Source organism: Carcharodon carcharias, chromosome 1 (assembly GCF_017639515.1).
Source record: "Carcharodon carcharias isolate sCarCar2 chromosome 1, sCarCar2.pri, whole genome shotgun sequence".
NCBI classification, from domain to species: Eukaryota; Metazoa; Chordata; class Chondrichthyes; order Lamniformes; family Lamnidae; genus Carcharodon; species Carcharodon carcharias.
The window spans coordinates 200,491,207-200,509,860 of NC_054467.1; the positions used below are offsets into that span (position 1 = coordinate 200,491,207).

Below are 18,654 nucleotides of genomic sequence, written 5' to 3' on the forward strand. Positions count from 1 at the left end.
GCGCTCCCCTCCGGCTCCCGGCTCCCCTCGCGCTCCCCTCCGGCTCCCGGCTCCCCTCGCGCTCCCCTCCGGCTCCCGGCTCCCCTCGCGCTCCCCTCCGGCTCCCGGCTCCCCTCGCGCTCCCCTCCGGCCCCCGGCTCCCCTCGCGCTCCCCTCCGGCCCCCGGCTCCCCTCGCGCTCCCCTCCGGCCCCCGGCTCCCCTCGCGCTCCCCTCCGGCTCCCGGCTCCCCTCGCGCTCCCCTCCGGCTCCCGGCTCCCCTCGCGCTCCCCTCCGGCTCCCGGCTCCCCTCGCGCTCCCCTCCGGCTCCCCTCGCGCTCCCCTCCGGCTCCCCTCGCGCTCCCCTCCAGCTCCCGGCTCCCCTCGCGCTCCCCTCCGGCTCCCGGCTCCCCTCGCGCTCCCCTCCGGCTCCCGGCTCCCCTCCGGCTCCCGGCTCCCCTCGCGCTCCCCTCCGGCTCCCGGCTCCCCTCGCGCTCCCCTCCGGCTCCCGGCTCCCCTCGCGCTCCCCTCCGGCTCCCCTCGCGCTCCCCTCCGGCTCCCCTCGCGCTCCCCTCCGGCTCCCCTCGCGCTCCCCTCCGGCTCCCCTCGCGCTCCCCTCCGGCTCCCCTCGCGCTCCCCTCCGGCTCCCCTCGCGCTCCCCTCCGGCTCCCCTCGCGCTCCCCTCCGGCTCCCCTCGCGCTCCCCTCCGGCTCCCCTCGCGCTCCCCTCCGGCTCCCGGCTCCCCTCGCGCTCCCCTCCGGCTCCCCTCGCGCTCCCCTCCGGCTCCCGGCTCCCCTCGCGCTCCCCTCCGGCTCCCGGCTCCCCTCGCGCTCCCCTCCGGCTCCCGGCTCCCCTCCGGCTCCCGGCTCCCCTCGCGCTCCCCTCCGGCTCCCCTCGCGCTCCCCTCCGGCTCCCCTCGCGCTCCCCTCCGGCTCCCCTCGCGCTCCCCTCCGGCTCCCCTCGCGCTCCCCTCCGGCTCCCCTCGCGCTCCCCTCCGGCTCCCCTCGCGCTCCCCTCCGGCTCCCCTCGCGCTCCCCTCCGGCTCCCCTCGCGCTCCCCTCCGGCTCCCCTCGCGCTCCCCTCCGGCTCCCCTCGCGCTCCCCTCCGGCTCCCCTCGCGCTCCCCTCCGGCTCCCCTCGCGCTCCCCTCCGGCTCCCCTCGCGCTCCCCTCCGGCTCCCCTCGCGCTCCCCTCCGGCTCCCCTCGCGCTCCCCTCCGGCTCCCCTCGCGCTCCCCTCCGGCTCCCCTCGCGCTCCCCTCCGGCTCCCCTCGCGCTCTACTCCGGCTCCCCTCGCGCTCCCCTCCGGCTCCCCTCGCGCTCCCTGCTCCCCTCGCGCTTTCCTCCCGCTCTCCTCCCGCTCCCGGCTCCCCTCGCGCTCCCCTCCCGCTCCCGGCTCCCCTCGCGCTCCCCTCTGGCTCCCGGCTCCCCTCGCGCTCACGGCTGCATGCCCGATTAGAGAGAGATTCACTAACGTCTAGAAAACCTTAGCAACAACAATCCTGTTACTGCACCAGAAAAGTGACTTGTGTATCTGGTGGGGTAAGCGAGGATGTAAATTTTATACCAAAACAGAATAAGAAAATAAAACCATTCCAACCGAGAGCCATATTCAACTTGCAGTGTTAGCTCTTGTTTCTCTCTCCACAGATGCTGCCAGACCTGCTGAGTTTTTCCAGCAGTTTCCATTTTCATTTCAGACTTACAGCATCTGCAGTATTTTGCTTTCATTTAAGGAAGAAAATCATTGCTTGATATTCCCCATTGAAGATGAATTAAATCATCTTGAGGGTAAACATTGAAAAAAGATCATAAGTGGTAAAAAGCAATTGTTTTGTTATTAACAGGTATTCGATCTGTGAGCTTTTATGAACACATCATAACAGTAGGAACTGGACAAGGTTCTCTGCTTTTCTATGACATCAGAGCTCAGAAGTTCATGGAAAGGCAGTGTCAAGCGGACTACTACACTGAGAAGCTAAAATTCAAGTCTTGTGAAGAAATTTTAAAGTTAACAACAGGGAAGGGTTGGTTGGTAAGTTGGAGAGAGATTTAATGTTTTCAGCTAAATGTAAGATGTGCACAGTCCTGCACCTGCTGTTCCAGTGGATTCACATGAAGTGTGACCAGTTAGTAAAACTTAAAACTAGCAATGTCCTAATGTGCTTTACAGCCAATGATGATGTTTTGAAATGTAATTGCTAGCATCAGGAAACATAGATAATTTCTGCATAGAAAGATCCCACAAACACCAGTGTGATTCATCACCAGATAATTTGTCTTAATGATGTTAGTTGCAGATAGATATTGGCCAAGACATGAGAGAACTCCACTGATGTTCATTTAATAGTGTCATGGATTCCACCTGTAGGTAGTTGGAACCTCGGGATTTAACATATGGCACCTCGAACAGTGCAGTACTCCCCCAGCTGTGCATTGGTGTGTCAGCTTGAAGCCACAGCTTTGACTCTGCAGTGAGTGTACTACTAATGAGTGACACAAAATATATAAAATGCTTCACAAATTTGCACGTCTTCCTTGTGAACTGTAATCATTAACATTGGGTTTCAAATGAGAAACTTCTTCACTCAAAGGGCTGAGCCCCTTCGGAATTCTTTACCCCACAGGCTATGGATGCTCCGTCATTGAATATATTCAAGGCTGGGTTAGATAGGTTTTTGATCTCCCAGAGAATTGAGGGATATGGAGAGTAGTTGGGAAAGTGGAGTTGAGGTTGATGATCAGCTGTGATTGTACTGACTGGCAAAGCAGGCTCGAAGAGTCACATCATTTATTGCTCTTATTTCTTATGTTCTTAAAATCTTGGAGCTCCCTACCTAAAATTATGGGCGCACCTTCACCATGTGGACTGCTGAAGGGCCATCACCTCTAGGGCAGTCAGAGAGGGACAATAAAAGCTGGCTTTAACCCAGTAACCTGAGTAATGAAGTTAAAAAAATGTCACCTGAGGAATGGAGAAATAAGGTGATGTACTGAGTGGAATCTGACAAATGTTAGCATTTTTTGTCTTCCACATGGTATGGATTCTAAGACCTGCTGTAAGGTGATGTAATGAGCTGATGACACAAAATAGGGAGAGAATTAGAAAAATAACACGCAGTAAGTTTGCAAAAGATTTTAAAATCAGCTCTGTAGTTTTATGAACATTTATGAATAATATGAAGTATTGGTACAGATATATACACAGGAAAAAAAGGTGGCTTATAAATATATGATGAATTGAGTATAGCTTAGGGAGACTTGAAGAATAATAGATGTAAATTTTCATGTTCAAACTGGGCGACAGAGCCATTAACATTCAAAGATTTATAGAGATAAAAACAAAAAACTGCGGATGCTGGAAATCCAAAACAAAAACAGAATTACCTGGAAAAACTCAGCAGGTCTGGCAACATCGGCGGAGAAGAAAAGAGTTGACGTTTCGAGTCCTCATGATCCTTCAACAGAATTAGTTTTTTCTAGTTCTGTTGAAGGGTCATGAGGACTCGAAACTTCAACTCTTTTCTTCTCCGCCGATGCTGCCAGACCCGCTGAGTTTTTCCAGGTAATTCTGTTTTTGTTTTCCAAAGATTTATAGCCTGGGCAGTAGGTCACAAGTGCACAGAGCTTGTGCTGTGGCTTCACAATGCACTTGCCAGATCGCTTTCATTTTGTGTCATCCATGACCCAGTGGGTAGTACTCTTGTTCAGAGTCAAAAAGTTGTGGCTTCAAGCCCCACTTCAGGGACTTAGGGTGCAATCTAGGTTGACACACCAGTGCTGGGGGAGTGCTGCACTATTAGAGATGCCATATGTTAAGCTGAGCTTCCATCTGTTCTCAAGCGGACGTAAAAGATTCCATGACGCTATTCAGTGAAGATCAATGGAACCCTCTCGTGTCACGGCTAACATCTATCCTGCTACTAACATCCTGAAAGCAAATTATCTGGTCACCAGGCTACGTACAGTAAAAGATATATTGTAGAAAGAGTACTGAAATGACCAATAAAACCAATCCCAAGTATGAAGTAATAAAAAAAATTATTCCGCATAATCTATGAAAAAGTGACTAATTGGAATGGTGTAGATTTCATTTAGGAACATATTTATAATGTAAAATGATAATTTGATATTGATGTCACTCAAGTAGCTCAAAAAAAAGTTGGACTTGCGGACCCAAAAACTGAATGAAAGCTGCTTATCAGACATAGAGAAAGTTTTTATCTGTCATTCCTAAATCTACCAGCCAAGATAATTGAGGCAAAAGATGATTGAGATTAATCAAAGTACAATTAGATGGCAATGAACCAGTATAATGAGTTTTCAAAGACTGAATGACCTTAGACTTGCATTTCTTTCAGTGGAGTTTGAGATTCAGGTTGTATTTTTAGTTATTCATGCTTTTCTTAATGCTATTTAACGCAGGAAAATTTTAAGTGAGAAAGAGAAAATAGCTGCTAGCTTATTACTTAGAACAATGACATTTAGTATCCAATTGAAAAGGTGGTTGCATTTAAATATAGAAATCTAGTCTATTACAATTTATTTACACTCTTCTATTAATTTGTCATTGCTTGATTCAAATTATCTGAAAACACAAATTGTTTTCGTGCAAAAAGTAATTTTGAATTAACAGGAGTTGATTGTGTCTTGTTAACACTTTTAAACTTTTAATTCGGGCCAGATGTAAAATATTCAGAACTTTTTGGTGCCACGGATTTTTAGAGGTTATAAACCAGGCCAATAAGTAAGAGTTGTCAGAAGCATAGAGGGTCCTCTTGAGAGGAAGGGGTTATCAATTTGTAAATTACCAAAAATGGCATTTAATAATTCTTTGCATCTGGTTTTACTAAAACAGTTATCAGAGAGGTGTATTCTAAATAGGTTAAGAGTGGACTAGTTAGGTTGTGATGGGTAGAAGGAAACTTTTAGATCATTAGTTAGGCTAAAGGAGGCCAAAACTCCAGTCTGAATAAGATAAGTGCAAGAATTCTGAGGGAGTGTTATGACCACAGCAGATAGCCATAACAGTTAATTGCTGCACAAACCAAATCCCAGAAGGAAACTTGGCTTTTGGGCCATATATATTTTTGGTATTCTAAAAACGAGAAGACAACATACTGATCTCAGCAGCAAGGACTCCAATAACACTTTTGGGATTTTAAAAAAAATAAAAGCTAAAGTTTTATTAACAAGAATTAAAGAAAACTTAAGCACACAGATTACAGTGGCATAGTTAAAATTAGTCTTACAAAACATTCCCGCAAAAGACACCCTACTTGGTCAGACCCTCAAGTAAATACCTTCCGGGCAACATTCCCTTACAGATGTTTAAATATTAAAATCCAGTAATATTATCCTCTTTCCCACTCTGCTGTGGAAATCCAAGACTTGAGAACAAAACTGTCTTTTGCGGCCAAAGACTTTTCTGGTTTGATTGAATGGCTGATTTAAACTGCATCTTCTCCTAGCCTAGAGCTGTTTCCAGGAGATCCTCCTCACACAGCCAATAGCCCAGAGCAACAGCTAACTCTAAAATAGCTTTTCCCTCTTTAATCTCAGGCTCCATTGTTCTCGCACCTCTTTGAAACTCAAATCCTTCCAAACAGAAAATCTTTAATGTTCCTGTTTTGTGCCTGCTTTTGGGTCAGTAAAATGTAATATACCCTTTGATATTCAAACGAACTCCCAACTTATCTAAAAATACAAATGTTAGATCCAACCTATTCACTTGTACCTCAACCTAACACCTCTATCCTTTCATGTTTTAAATGCCCCAGACAATCTGCCTTCTAGTAACCTTTCCCAGCTTAATTAAATCAGTTACACACACACAGCCTTCTTTCCAATATTCCCTAAAAATATATAGTTTTTAAATCTATTCTCACAGGGAGGAAATTGACAAGACCTTCGAAATTATATTTCAGAGCTTTATTGGATATGGAGGCATGCTGGAGAATGAGAGAGTAAGCAAAGTAGTCACCATTTTTTGAAAGGGTAATGGAATTAACCTGAATAAATACAAGCAAGTGAACTAGACACCTGTGTTTGGGAAAATGAGTCACTAAGGATAAAGTTACAATTTATCTCGATAAAGAGAAATAGTTAAAAGTAACCAGAGATTTCAAAAGAGGTAATTGTGTTTGATAACCCTCGTAGACTTCTTTGAAGGAGTAACAGAAATAATAAATGGAGAAATGCTGTGAATACATATAGGGGGCTATGGTGGCTTCAAAAAAGCTTTGCATGCCATGATGGTCAGTGTATTGTTGGATCTCTCATGTTTTATCTCCTCACCATATCCTTTATCTTAAGGATTTTTCTTTGGGCATCAGCCTTGAGATGTTGAAATGCTGCCTCCTTGACTTGCCACCTTAGTTTGTTCTGCCAGGCAATGAAGGCCTATATAAAACTTTAAGATTACTGTATAGTATTAGGTTTCACCCTCTTGAAGAGTACTGATGTTTTAAAGAGGGTACAACACAGATTTACTAGTTTGGTCATAAAAACAGAAGATGCTGGAAATACTTTCAGGTCAGATAGCATCTGTGGAGAGACAAGTAGAGTTAATGTTTCATCAGAATTGTTTAAGGTCATCGATCTGAAAAATTAACTCTGTTTCTCTGCATAGATGCCGCCTGACCTGCCAAGTATTTCCAGCATTTTCTGTTTTTATTTCCGATTTCCAGCATCTGCAATATTTTGTTTTGTTCTTACTAGGAATGAGGAAATAAAAAAATAAGATGGCGTTGAAAAATTAAGCATTTTTGTTTGAATAATGCAGGGTGATATGATGGAGATGCTTAAACTTATGTAAGAATGAGATAGGATTGATAGAAACAGACAGTATCCAGTAGTTTTTGTCCAATGATACCTGTGTAACACATCAAGGAATGTTTTTGTGTTCCAGGATTGTATAAATGCAAAAATGTTGATTAGAGGCCACAATAAAAGGCTGTAGATGTAAGATTAAAGGCAGTAAGTTTAGAACACAGCAAGAAAATCTCAAGTTGAAGTTATGAAATTCACTGGTAGGGTAGTGGTTGAAGCAGAAGCTCTCAAGATTGATTAGGTGTTGAAATATAAAGAGATCTGGGAACAGGATAAGTAAATATGATTACAGCTTGATTATAGCTGTGTTGCTTACATGGAGGGTAAACTCATTCATGGAATGAGCTGAATGACCAGTTTGTGTTGTATTTTATAATTTCAATGGAAGGTTATATGATAATTGGTGACTTGTTTATAAGTGTACTTTACCAAACACTATCAAAGGTTTGATGATGTTCAGAGTAATAATGGGTGATTGACCACAGTGCTCAAGATCAGAGCTTCAACAGTGACAAACATTGACATGAACACTAGTGAAATACCTATTTATATTTTTTAAAACTGTCAATCTTGTGTTAGAACAGAATCGCTGAGATGTTGAGTTAACGATTCATTTCTATAACTTCCACAGGGAACAGATAATTGTACAAGAGCAAATTTTATGTAATCTGTGGTTAAGTGTATTTCATTTGTCTGCAATACAATAACTGGGGAAAACCTTTTTGGTTTTGTTGGTAATGAATTGAACAAAGAAAAGTACAGCACAGGAACAGGCCTTTCGGCCCTCCAAGCCTGCGCCGATCATATTGCCTGTCAAACTAAAACATTTTGCACTTCCCGGGTCTGTATTCCTCTATTCCCATCCTATTCATGTATTTGTCAAGCTGCCTCTTAAAAACCATTATCATAACTGCTTCCACCACCTCCTCTGGCAGCAAATTCCACTCACTACCCTCTGCGTAAAAAAACTTGCCCTGCACATCTCCTCTATAGTTTTCTCCTCTCACCTTAAATCTATGTCCCCTAGTAATTGACTCTTCCACCCTGGGAAAAAGCTTCTGACTATCTACTCTGTCCATGCCACTCATAATTTTGTAAACTTCAATCAAGTTGCCCCTCAATCTCCGTCGCTCTAGTGAGAACAATCCGAGTTTCTCCAACCTCTCCTCATTGCTAATAACCTCCAGACCAGGCAGCATCCTGGTTAACCTCCTCTGCACCCTCTCCAATGCCTCCATATCCTTCTGGTAATGTGGCGACCAGAATTGCACATAATATTCTAAGTGTGGCCTAACTAAGGTTCTATACAGCTGCAGCATGACTTCCCAGCTTTTATACTCAATACCCCTGCCGATGAAGGCAAACATGCCATATGCCTTCCTTGACTACCTTATCCACCTGCATTGCCACTTTCAGTGAACTATGGACCTGTACACCCAGATCCCTCTGCCTGTCGATTCACTTAAGGGTTCTGGCATTTACTGTATAATTCCTACCTGTATTAGACCTTCCAAAGTGCATTACCTCACATTTGTTCAGATTAAACTCCATCTGCCATTTCTCCGCCCAAGTCTCCAACCGATCTATATCCCGCTGTATCCTTTGACAATCCTCTTCACTATTTGCAACTCCTCCAACTTTAGTGTCATCTGCAAACTTAGTAATTAACGCAGTTACATTTCCCGCCAAATCATTTACGTATACTACAAACAGCAAAAGTCCCAGCACTGATCCCTGCGGAACACCTCTAGTCACAACTCTCCATTCAGAAAAGCACCCTTCCACTGCTACCCTCTGTCTTCTATGACCAAGCCAATTGCCACTGTTAAAATAGCAACAAAAACCTATTAAATTTATTATTACTGCTGGTGCGTGGGAAAGTCCCTGTTGCATTGTTGGTTCCGTGTTCTGCTCACACAAGGTAAAAGAAGCAGCACACATCATATTTTATTCCGAAAGCTTGATGTAATATCCAATTAATCCAAAATATATTTCTGATATTTGCTCAGTAAACTAAGAACCTGGAATATTCATTAATTTAATACATCTCACATCATTGACATATGGCACATATCCCTCTAGCTCATGCAATCTTAAAGATTTCCCACTAATTGTATGGATTTTACTGCAATCAAATTAACCAGATCCTTCTCCATAAGGCATCCAGTCATAGTACTGTATAAGGATTCATAACTGAAGCTTACTTTATTGTTTAAAGACTAGCTTAAACTTTCTTGGCTAGAATAAAGGCAGGAATTAAAAATTGTGCAAATACCAAACCTGTAAAACTTGCAAAATATTATTTTTTGACAAAATTTTCTTCCCATTAAAGGTGGTCTCCTAGAGATGTTGGTTCTTTCTTGGGTATATTTCCATGGGTGCTGGCAGTTCTCTGGAACTTGCACAAATAAAGATTCTTGAGTGAATCCAAACAGTGGGTGAGAGCAAGTTATTTACTTATAGGGTGCATTACAGCTGACTCCCAATCCTATGCATGGATCACTGGGTCATGATCGGGGCTAGGAATTTTGATTTTTCTTTTTCCCTCTTCCTCGTAAAGGGTACTGAGGGGAATTGTAGAACACATTTAATTAAGAACAGCCAAATCTGACCACACCATAAAATAAGCCTGGGGCTTTTATTCTGTATGGTTTCCTTCTGCACCATTCTGTGCCTTTACATCACAGGCTGAAGGGCCTTTCCTGGTCCTATATTTATCCACTAAGCTATAAATGAAGCCTTTCTCTGTTTATAATTTAAGGCCAGTCACAAGTGATAACTCATGTAGTCATACAGAGATGGGAATGTCTCAGGCCTGTGATGGTAGTCAATCAGCCAGGACTAGTTTCAGGATGTTAGAATTGTCCTGAACACCTTCTGAACAAGAAGGCAAAATTCTGCTAATCACCATCCAAAAATACTTGCTAGGGGTGTGTGTGTGTGAATGTCAGGTGAGGATGAAATAAGTCTTCTTTAAATTGCAGCCCCCAGCCCCCCACTGTGTGGCAACTAGCTGGCACTTGGATTCCCAGGGTTACATGTACATTGACCAGTTGGGTCAAGGGAAAGCAATTTGTATATTTGAAACTACCCCCAAAAAGTCTGCTGCCCTCAGGAGAGGAGTGAGTGGGAGAAAAATGTTGATGAATGGAAGAATGCTTCTGTTTCACCAATCTATATATCTTACAAATTGAGCAAATATAAAATAAGAACAAGTGTTTAACCTAAAACAATAATTCAAATAATTAATCTCATAGAAAAAAATGGCTCGAACCAAACAATTTTATTGCATGGAAAGAGACTATTCAGTTCATATGTGTATATCAGCTCTTTACTGGAGCATTTCTGAACTAATCTTGTTCATCCTCTTCTCTCCATAGTTTTGTATCTTCCTGTGCTTTAAATATTTATCCAATTTTCCCTTAAAATATATAGTAGTTCCTGCTTCAATTACTCCCTGTGGCAAAAGCATTCCATGCTCCCAAAACCTGTGCAAGGAAGTGTCTAAACTCCCTCCCTCCACTTATAAACACTTCATAAATCTCCTCTTGGCCTTTTTCAGTGGAAATACTAGATCAAGGCTTTCCACCATGATAATTTCCCATCATCTCTGCTGAATCTGTGCACTAATTATGATAAATCTACACTGTACATTTAAGTTAGCTTTCATGCCCATTTTGTAATGGAGTGCTGAAAGTTACTCACGGTACTCTTCACTGTCCCCAAACTAATTGATTATGTATTTATTCTTACGTTCTATGCCCCTGTTGATTAACAGTGGTAACCTACTTAAGTAACCCTATTGCAGCCATAATAGACCAAAGTTGATACTGCTGTAAGTCTACTTGCAGTAACTCTCTCTGAAGCTAGTATTGTTGCTTGCAATCAACCAGGTTAACTCTTATGTCATCTACCAGTGCCTCGAACAATCCAGTTGTAATCTTGTGTTTACATGAAAAAATGAAGCGACATTTGCTGTACGGTAGTTTCTTACAAGTTTAATTGGTATTCCCAAGTAATGTTCATTGGCATGTTGAAACTGCTTGGTTCAACCACCAGCATTGTTTCGTTAAGGTAATGACAAGAACCCCTTTAACTATGCTGCAGCTCTTGTATACTATTTTATTAGTGGTGTTGCTTGGCTTTCTGTAAACTGTTTAGATTCTAGATTTTCAGTATTTACTAAAATCAAACTGTTTAACAGGAGGTATGTAAAAAATAAGCTGTTGTACAATCATTACAGGGTGGAAAATGTTTTATTCACAAGAGGGTGTCTGTTTATCTTTTAAATCTAGTAAAAGTCTGATTAAAAAATCATTGCTTTTGAATTGCTGAACTTTGCCTTTTGTTTTATATCTGGTAATGGGTTCTTGTTTTGAAGAGGATTAAAAATTAAATATTTTGGGTTAGCTAATCAGTTGGAGGTGAAGTATATTACAAAACTATATAAATAGAGTGCATTTTAAAATGTGTCATACTGTAACACATTTAGCATTTTTAACACATACTCAACCTGTGTTCCATATACTGGGCCAAACAAGAGACTTCAAGTTGATATCTGTACACTTCAGCATTTTCAAGTTTCTGTTGTTCTGGCATTCAGAATATAGCTAGTTCATTGCTTCCATCAGCGTGTTCAGAGTCTCTTCAGCCCATTTAACAGAAAGTTCAGGGATGCAAAACAAACATTATGTTCAGTTACCAGGATTTTTGGGCACATTATAATACAGTATTTTAAAAAAAAAATATTTTAATCTCTCAAATGTTTTTATTCTTAAAGCATTTCTCCCTGCTGATCTTCCCATTTTGAGGGGTGACTCCCTTATTTGTGTGCAGTTTCACGGTCAGCAGTTGTTTCACCCAATTCACCATGGTACATTTTTTGGGCCTTTATATTAAATGTGAAGGCCATCACAGTTAAGTCAGATTCTGTCCTCATCCAGTGTCCACACAGAATTTGAACAGGGGTCCATACAGCAATCAGGGGAGAGAGTCTAGGGGATGGTAGGACTTTTGTATGAGAAGAGGTTGGTTCGACTGGGCCTGTATTCACCAGAGTTTAGAAGAACAAGAGGGTATCTGATTGAAATATATAAAATTCTAACAGGGCTAGACAGACTAGATGCAGGGAGGATGTTTCTCCTGGTTGGGGAGTCTAGAACCAGGGACCAGAGTCTCAGGATACAGGGCAGGCCAATTTGGACTGAGATGAGGAAAATTTTCACTCGGAGTGGTCAACCTGTGGAATTCTCTACACAGAAGGCTATGGAGGCCGGATCACTGAGTATATTTAAGAAAGGGATAATTTTTTGGATATTAGGGGCATCAAGGGGTATGGAGAGAAAGTGGCAATATGGCATTGAGATAGAGGATCAGCCATGATCATATCGAATGGTGGAGCAGGCTTGAAGGGCTGAATGGCTTATTCTTCCTAATTTCTATGTTTCCCTTCTGTGAATGAGAGGTGCTATAGCCCCTACCTCTCCCCTGGCGCAGCACAGAGTAAGATACTGTGAATCTGAGATCTTTGTGTACTGTATGGTTCAGAGACAGTTACTTCATCTCTAGGCCAGTGAAGGAATAAAATTACATTTCTCTTTCCAAAGAGCAGATTGAAAGAAATAATGTAATTGTAATGTTGCTCTTAATTAGTTTTCAGTAATTTGCCTTAGTACAATTGAATATTTTTCATTGCATTTTAATTTGATTCTTATGTTTGTATTATATACTTACAGAATCACGATGAAACATGGAGGAATTACTTTTCAGACATCGACCACTTCCCGAATGCAGTCTATACGCATTGTTACGACTCCTCTGGAACAAAGCTTTTTGTTGCTGGGGGTCCGCTGCCTTCAGGTCTTCATGGAAATTATGCAGGCCTATGGAGCTAATAATCCCTTGTCATGTACTGTATTTGCAGATCTGTTGCATTTTATCTCTTGGGTTTTCACATTGCAGCAGTCTTTCCAGTGTTTTAAATATTGTGTGAAATACACAATATTTTTTTGTTTCAACTATGACTCTTTTATTTCTTTTAATTTGCCTCAGTGCTTCTCGGTATGCTTCCACTTCCTTCTTGACATAAGTTTCTTCCTGAAAATGTATGTAGATTAAAACTGGTTCACTACTGATAGTGAGATAGGGTCCTTGAATTATTGTGTGACCACTACCAGATTTTCTGTGAAAGTTTGGAGGGGTATAATGTGTGTAAAGGTACTTTGTGTCAATTAAATAGAAAAAAACTTAACTGATTCTGTGCAGGAGTGATGCGTTACCTTCACATATATTGAAATATGTTAATGTTTTAGTCCATGTTTCTAATGGACTTGTAATTCTACTTGTAACAATATGTTGAATGTTTTGAAGTATAGGCCTAATGATGCCCAAAGAAATTCATAAATTATTAATAAAGCTGTATGAATGAAAATTGTACATTTTTAAATTATGACATCAAGATGTTAAGCACAAGTTGATGGAATTTACTTATGTGCTTTGAATGAATACCAGATGGTTACAGTTGCTTGGTGTTTTGGGGACGGGGGTTGTTGAATGGCAAGGAGACCTAATTAAAATATCACAGTCATATAATTAATATTAAAATAATTATAATTGGATGCAGCTATTCCAGTTTATGTACCAGTTAATAATTGCTCTTTTAACAAGTGTTAATTTAAAGGGAACACTTTATTTGTACAGAATTAGCTGTGATACGATTTAGTGTTTGCACAGAAATATTCAGGACTATTTTACTTGCAATGGGTGCTCCTATTAAAAAATTTCTGCCTGTAGTGCCTACTGGAAATTCAAGCCTTTCTTTCGTGCCATTGATGCTGAAATAGCATAATTGAAAATATCTTGGTGAAAAAGGAATTTTACAGATTAGGGCGTGAAATTTGTGTTGATTGAGTTTTTGGTGCGTTTAATTGGGTAATATCATTGTCAAACTAGTTGATATATAATCTCTACTAAAAATAGAAAATGCTGGAAATACAGAGGTAAGACAGCATCTGTGGAAAGAAAGAATTGGTGTTTCTGATTGACCTTTCGTCAGAACTGGTAAAATTAGAGATTTAACGGTTTCAAGCGAGCACAGAGCCAGGGAGAAAGAATGTAAAGGAAGATTTGTGATAGGGTAGAAGATGGGATTAAATGACAAAATGAATGAATGTAGAAATCATGGGGGTGATAATGGGGCACATAAAGGGACAAAACCTGGGTCTAGAGAAGCTGTAAATGGCACCTGCTGTCTGAAAAATGAGAGCAGTGGTGGTGATCTGAAATTGACCAATTTAATGTCAAGTTTAAAAGGCTGTAAAATACCTTATCTGAAGATGAGTTGCTGTTCCTTGAGCTTACATTGAGCTTCATTGGAAAAGGTTAGGATGGCCATGGCCAGAGTTTGATGGAGAACTAAAATGCCAAGCGAACTAGAAGCTTGTGGACTGAACAGAGATGATCCAATTTGTTTGTAAGAAATAAGTTTAGGCTGACATAATAAATCTAGCAGACAGTCTTGGGAAGGAAACAGAAGTGGGGTTGGGGGATGGGAACTGTGGAGTGGATGGGGGTCGATCTCAAGAGTGGATGACATCTGTGACAGCCTGGGAAATAGTGGCTTGATATTCAATGGTGGTGTTATTATCCAGAGGTAGGTAGGTCAATGTGTATGTTGACATAGGGCCTCAACACTTTCTATTCTAGTGTTTCCAATAGGTTTTTAAATTTCCTCAGTCAAGGATTCCCCTGCACCCTAGTTGGCAGAATTCGTGACTGTGTCCGTCCATTCCCCACACTATTGCCCTCACCACTTCCTCTTCCTTCCCAAAACAAGGGTTCTCCTTGTCCTCATCTTGCACTCCTAACTTCCATATTCAATGGACCATCTTCTGGTCATCATTGCCACCTCCATAGCCATCTTTCCCTCCACTTCTAGCATTCTGAAGGGACGACTGCTTCTGCAGTACCCTGGTCTGCTCTTCATCTCTCTCTCTCTGTCTCTCTCTCTCTCTCTCTCTCACACACACACACACACACACACACACACACACACACATTCCCCCCCCACAAACCCAACACCTCCTCTTTCCACCACACTTACCCATGCAAGTGCAGGAGCTGCACTAGCTACCCTTCCCTCAACGCACTTCTCACTTTTCAGTGCCCCAAACACTCCTTCCAGGTGAGGTTGATTTGCTTGTATTTCTTTAAATTTAGCATTTCATATTTTTTGCTCACAATGGTGATACTCTGCATTGGGGCATCCGAATGCACATCGGGCGAACTCTTTGCTGAACACCTGTATGGAATTCATACGCGTGTCCCTGAGTTTCCAGTTATTTGCTTTCTGCCCCATTTGTGTCCTTGCCTGTCTGCCCTTGACTTTCTAACCCATACCAGTGAAATTTAACGGAAGCTCGAGAAACAGCTCTCATCTTTCGATTAGGCATTTTATGACTTTCGAGCCCTGACATTGAGTTTAACAATTTCAGATCATAACAATTGCTCCCACATATTTTGAACAGCAGGTACTGATTATAATTTTTCTGCCCTTTACAGCTTCTCTGGGTACACCTTTTGTTACTTCATTGTGCCATTACCACCCCCTTTTTTCCTTGCTGCATTAGCCGTTTTGCCATTTAATCACACACCATACATCATACATTATAGACCTTCCCTTTTATTTTTTCTTCCTACACTCTCTCCTAGCTCTGTACTTGCTTAAAACCTATTACCTTTCTAATTTACCATTCCGACCAGCAGTCATTGATCAAAACATTAATTCTGCTTCTCTCTTCACAGCATTTCCAGTAATTTTTGTTTTTATTTCCAATTTTCAGCATCTGCAGTGTTTTACTTTTGTAATCTCTAATCTAGTACTTTGGTACACTGAGAACTAATGCTATTTTGCCTCATCTACTTTTTTTGAGAGTCACGCATGTGCTTCAAAAAGCAAATTTCACTGTGACTAACAACATTTACAAACAGTAAATGTTTGTATTGTTAAAATGGCATTGTGTGCATGAAGATTGCAATATGCAAGCCAATTAAGATGGGACTTTCAATGTATGTCTTTTGAACACTTTGAGTTATAGGTTTCTGAATTGAAGTATATATCCCACCACTGGCTTAGGAATGTGACTCTGAGAATCCTATACCAATGAGTAGAGCAGTTAATTTGTTTCAACCAAAGTGAGAGAGAGAATTTTAACACCTATAAATTGACAACTAGGCATTTACTCTGAGTGCGAAAACCCATTGAGAAATGGAACATAAAATGAAAAGAATATTGAAGCAAAATACTACAGATGCTGGAAATCTGAAAAATAAAATGCAGGAAGTACTCAGGTCTAGTAGTGTCTGTGGAGGGCGAAACAGAAGTAACATTTCAGGTCTGTGACCTTTCATCAGAATTTTTATGAGAATGCTGTTTGTTTAAAAGAGCAATATTAATTTTTAGCTGGGTTGAGCATAGCTATTTTCCATAAGATGCTACTGGTTTCAAAATTATTAGCACTCGCGAAGAACAAGCCAGTTCTACACAAATCACCATTGAAAAACTGTTTCTTATGTGTATTCTGAAATCCGATTTCTTGACATGTAAAAATGTACACCAAAAGGAGATGATTTTGATTAGATCAATTTGAAACCAATTAAGCATCCCTACTCGCTCCAGATTTAATAGATCCCAAGTGTTTTCCCTAGCGATATAGGTAAAAAGATCTAGAGAATTCTGTTCTTTCTGCAAGTTTTTTTTTCCAAGTGAGTCATCTTATTTTAACACCATTGAATAGGAATATATGTTACCTGTTTGTCAGCATTGGAATTTAATGTTTTGGTGTAAAATGCAGAGATAGGGACAGTATAATAAATGTCACATGCCATGTGCAGTCAGCACTATATTCTTCTAAAATATGTTGCACAGCAACACCATCTAGAATGTAATGAAGGTACTAGGTTATCTCAAAAAATTCCAACAGGCATAGACTATGATTTAAAAAAAACAAAGAATAAAAAAACTTAAAACGTTGAATTTTTTTAAATAACCTCTACAGGCAGAATTAAGAGGAGACAGGGTAGTGCTAGAAATGTGTGCTTTGTGTGACCAATCCTGTCTGATGCTAACAGATTAATATGAGGATGTATCTGGAGTTGACTGGGATTAATTAGAATATTAGAGTATTCTGGGAATCTCACTTTAGGAAAAATATGAATGCTTTTGAAATGGTGCAGAAAAGCTTTACCAGAATGGTTCCACAGGTGAGGGACTTCATTTACATGGATAGGTCAGAGAAACTGGGGTGGTATTCCTTAGAGAAGAGAAGGTTGAGCAGAGATTTGAGAGGTCTGCAAGATCTTGAGAGGTTTAGACAGAGTAGATTGGGAGAAACTGTTCCCATTAGTGGAAGGATCAAGAATCAAAGGACGGAGTTTGAATGGTTTCCAAAAGAACCAGCTGCAACATGAAAAAAAAGCTTTTTACACAGCAAGTGGTTAGTTAGTTAGGATTGGGAATTCAATTCCTGAGAGTGTGTTGGAGGCTGATTTGATCGTGGCTTACTAAATTGAATTGGTTAAGTACATGAAGAGAGAAAATTTGCAGGGTGAGTGATTGGCTCTAGCTGAGTTGCTTTTGCAGAGAGCTGGCACGAACAAGAGGGGCCAAGTGGTGCCTGCACTGTAATCATTCTGTGAATTTAGAATGAACCACTTTCAAATGCTTATGCTGCTTGCTGAGGTTGGCCCTCTAGAAAACAGTGCTTGAATGTACCTGCATGCTGCTGGTGTTGTCTCACTATCAGGAGTAGTAGTTTAAAGAATTGGGCTTGAAATGAAAACAGCACCATAGAGTCATTCTAAGTATAAATTAATAATTCCTGAAACAAACATCCAGGTTTAATTTAATTTTGAATAATGTTCTAATGCTTTTATGCTTATGTTTGTATTTGCATATTTTGTATTTTTGAATGCAACAAAATTAACTATATTTTTAAAAAAGGACTAAAATATCGGGATGAATATTTTTATAAAAATCTGTTCACGAGATTTGTTCTTAAGATTATCTTTTAGGTAATCAAATTGGGAAGTACTTGTTCATTCATTCTAAATTGAAGGCTCAGGGTAAGTTGTCCCATCAATTGATCCAGACCTCCAATGGATCAAGTACACCTTAGAATTCTTGTGCCTTTAGCATCAGGCAGCATGCATTAGTAGTAAAACCTTTACTTATTGGTGAAGCCTACTTAGTAAAAGTAAAGTGGCTGGGACTGGCTACTGACTACCACAAAGCAGACAGCCAAGCTTCATAATTTTGTTACATAATTAGTGTGAAATTTTATCCCGCCACTCACCATACCATATCTCACTAGTAAAGGTGATTATTTTACATTAGTGAAGGATACTCAGCTAGTGAGCGAATTGTGATCTTTTTATAAGTGAAAGAATATTTGGATCTCTGATTAGACCTGCATTCTTGAACACAATGTAGTTTGAACATGAGTAAATTTGGAATTCCAGACCTGTGGACAATCACCCTGTCGAACCGCACCAACACTGGTTGTTTAAAAATGTGGATATGTCCATGCTTAAAACATTTTTTGCCTTGAATAAAAGATGCTAAATTCATAGTGCAATTTGGGTAATATTTGAACTCCTTATTAGAGTACAGATCTGTATTGTATTTTGCATGTGAATAAGCACCAATGTCACAGAGCCAGGCAAAATGTACAATAAGAATTCATCACAGCACCCAATGTAAATAATACATTCATCATCCAATTTTTTTGGTCCAACAAAACACTATGAATTTGGCGAAGAGAGCAACTAGGCCTTTTCCAAATGCTTGCTGC

General features: G+C 41.1%; 1 protein-coding gene across 2 annotated transcripts in view; it reads left to right on the plus strand.

Annotated features, from left to right (window-relative positions):
- The window catches only part of dcaf12 (DDB1 and CUL4 associated factor 12), a 154,739-nt gene extending 136,309 nt beyond the window's left edge, over window positions 1–18,430 (plus strand). Inside the window, exons 8-10 of one of the 2 annotated variants that reach the window (XR_005943541.1) lie at window positions 1,822–2,009; window positions 9,138–9,243; window positions 12,541–12,654. Coding sequence is in view for 1 of the 2 variants with exons in the window: in XM_041191776.1 (XP_041047710.1) it covers window positions 1,822–2,009; window positions 12,541–12,699 (347 nt within the window). In the remaining variant the exon portion in view is untranslated. Of the gene's footprint in view, window positions 1–1,821; window positions 2,010–9,137; window positions 9,244–12,540 lie in introns of both variants that reach the window. The other variant, XM_041191776.1, reaches the window with a different exon arrangement.
- Window positions 18,431–18,654: the final 224 nt, after the last annotated feature.